Source organism: Frankliniella occidentalis, unplaced genomic scaffold, assembly GCF_000697945.3.
Source record: "Frankliniella occidentalis isolate FOCC.00 unplaced genomic scaffold, Focc_3.1 Scaffold390, whole genome shotgun sequence".
Lineage (NCBI taxonomy): Eukaryota > Metazoa > Arthropoda > Insecta > Thysanoptera > Thripidae > Frankliniella > Frankliniella occidentalis.
In genome coordinates this window covers 189,570-190,346 of record NW_026267512.1, presented here as the reverse complement: position 1 = coordinate 190,346, position 777 = coordinate 189,570, and the positions used below count along the sequence as shown (strand labels likewise).

General features: G+C 51.4%; 1 protein-coding gene across 1 annotated transcript in view; it reads right to left on the bottom strand.

Annotated features, from left to right (window-relative positions):
• Positions 1-37: 37 nt before the first annotated feature.
• LOC113215914 (zinc finger and BTB domain-containing protein 24-like) overlaps positions 38-777 on the bottom strand; it is a 13,792-nt gene continuing 13,052 nt past the window's right edge. The window contains exon 3 of the mRNA XM_052274406.1: positions 38-323. Coding sequence (XP_052130366.1) covers positions 293-323 — 31 coding nt within the window. The 3' untranslated portion in view covers positions 38-292. The remainder of the gene's footprint in view (positions 324-777) is intronic.

The following is a 777-nucleotide window of genomic DNA, read 5'->3' as shown; positions in this document are numbered from 1 at the left end:
AACAAATAAAACTTTTTTTCGCGGGCCACGACGCATATTAAGTAACTTCGAAGAAATTAAACCCATGCAAAAGAAGAGAAAGACAAAATGAAGAAACAATAAATTGGTTAAGACGCTAGTCCAGTTTTGCTGACCACAAGGCGTGTCAGTTTGACCTTGACATCGCCCAGGACAATGTCTGGGGCTATGCTCGTGGTCGAGCGTCTCATCTACTCGTCGGCGGAGACGACACAGACATATGCACCTCCAGATGCTGCAGTAGCTCATGGCGCATAGCGAAAGCCAGCCCACATTATTCCGAACACGAGAAGGGGCGTTTCAGGCTGTTACAGGAAAATCATTTTCGGGTTAGACGAGCAGGACGGACATTTGTTACGGTGGACGTCGTTGGTCAGCTAAAAGTCGACTTTACCCGGTTACTGTCAACATTACCCGCGCTAGTAAGGGAAAGAGAGAGAAGCGTTGGCGTTCTCTGAGCGCACACCTTTGGCGGGGAAGGACCAGCCAGCGCCCATGCTCCGGATTGAACACTGTACGACGTTAACGTATATCATGCCCCCCGGCCACTGGTAGCGCCTGCAATGTGCTGGGTAGGCCTACCCGGCGGGCAGCCGTGTGGAGATGGTGGCCCGCCCTGAGCCATGACCATGAGAGGGGTGCCCTACCTCCGTGAAGCTGGCCCCACCCATGTTCGCACTAATTAAACGGATAGTACCAATAATTAGTGCTCAATTAGTGCGTTCGATCTACACTAGTTTGAGAATTAGTGCGACACTC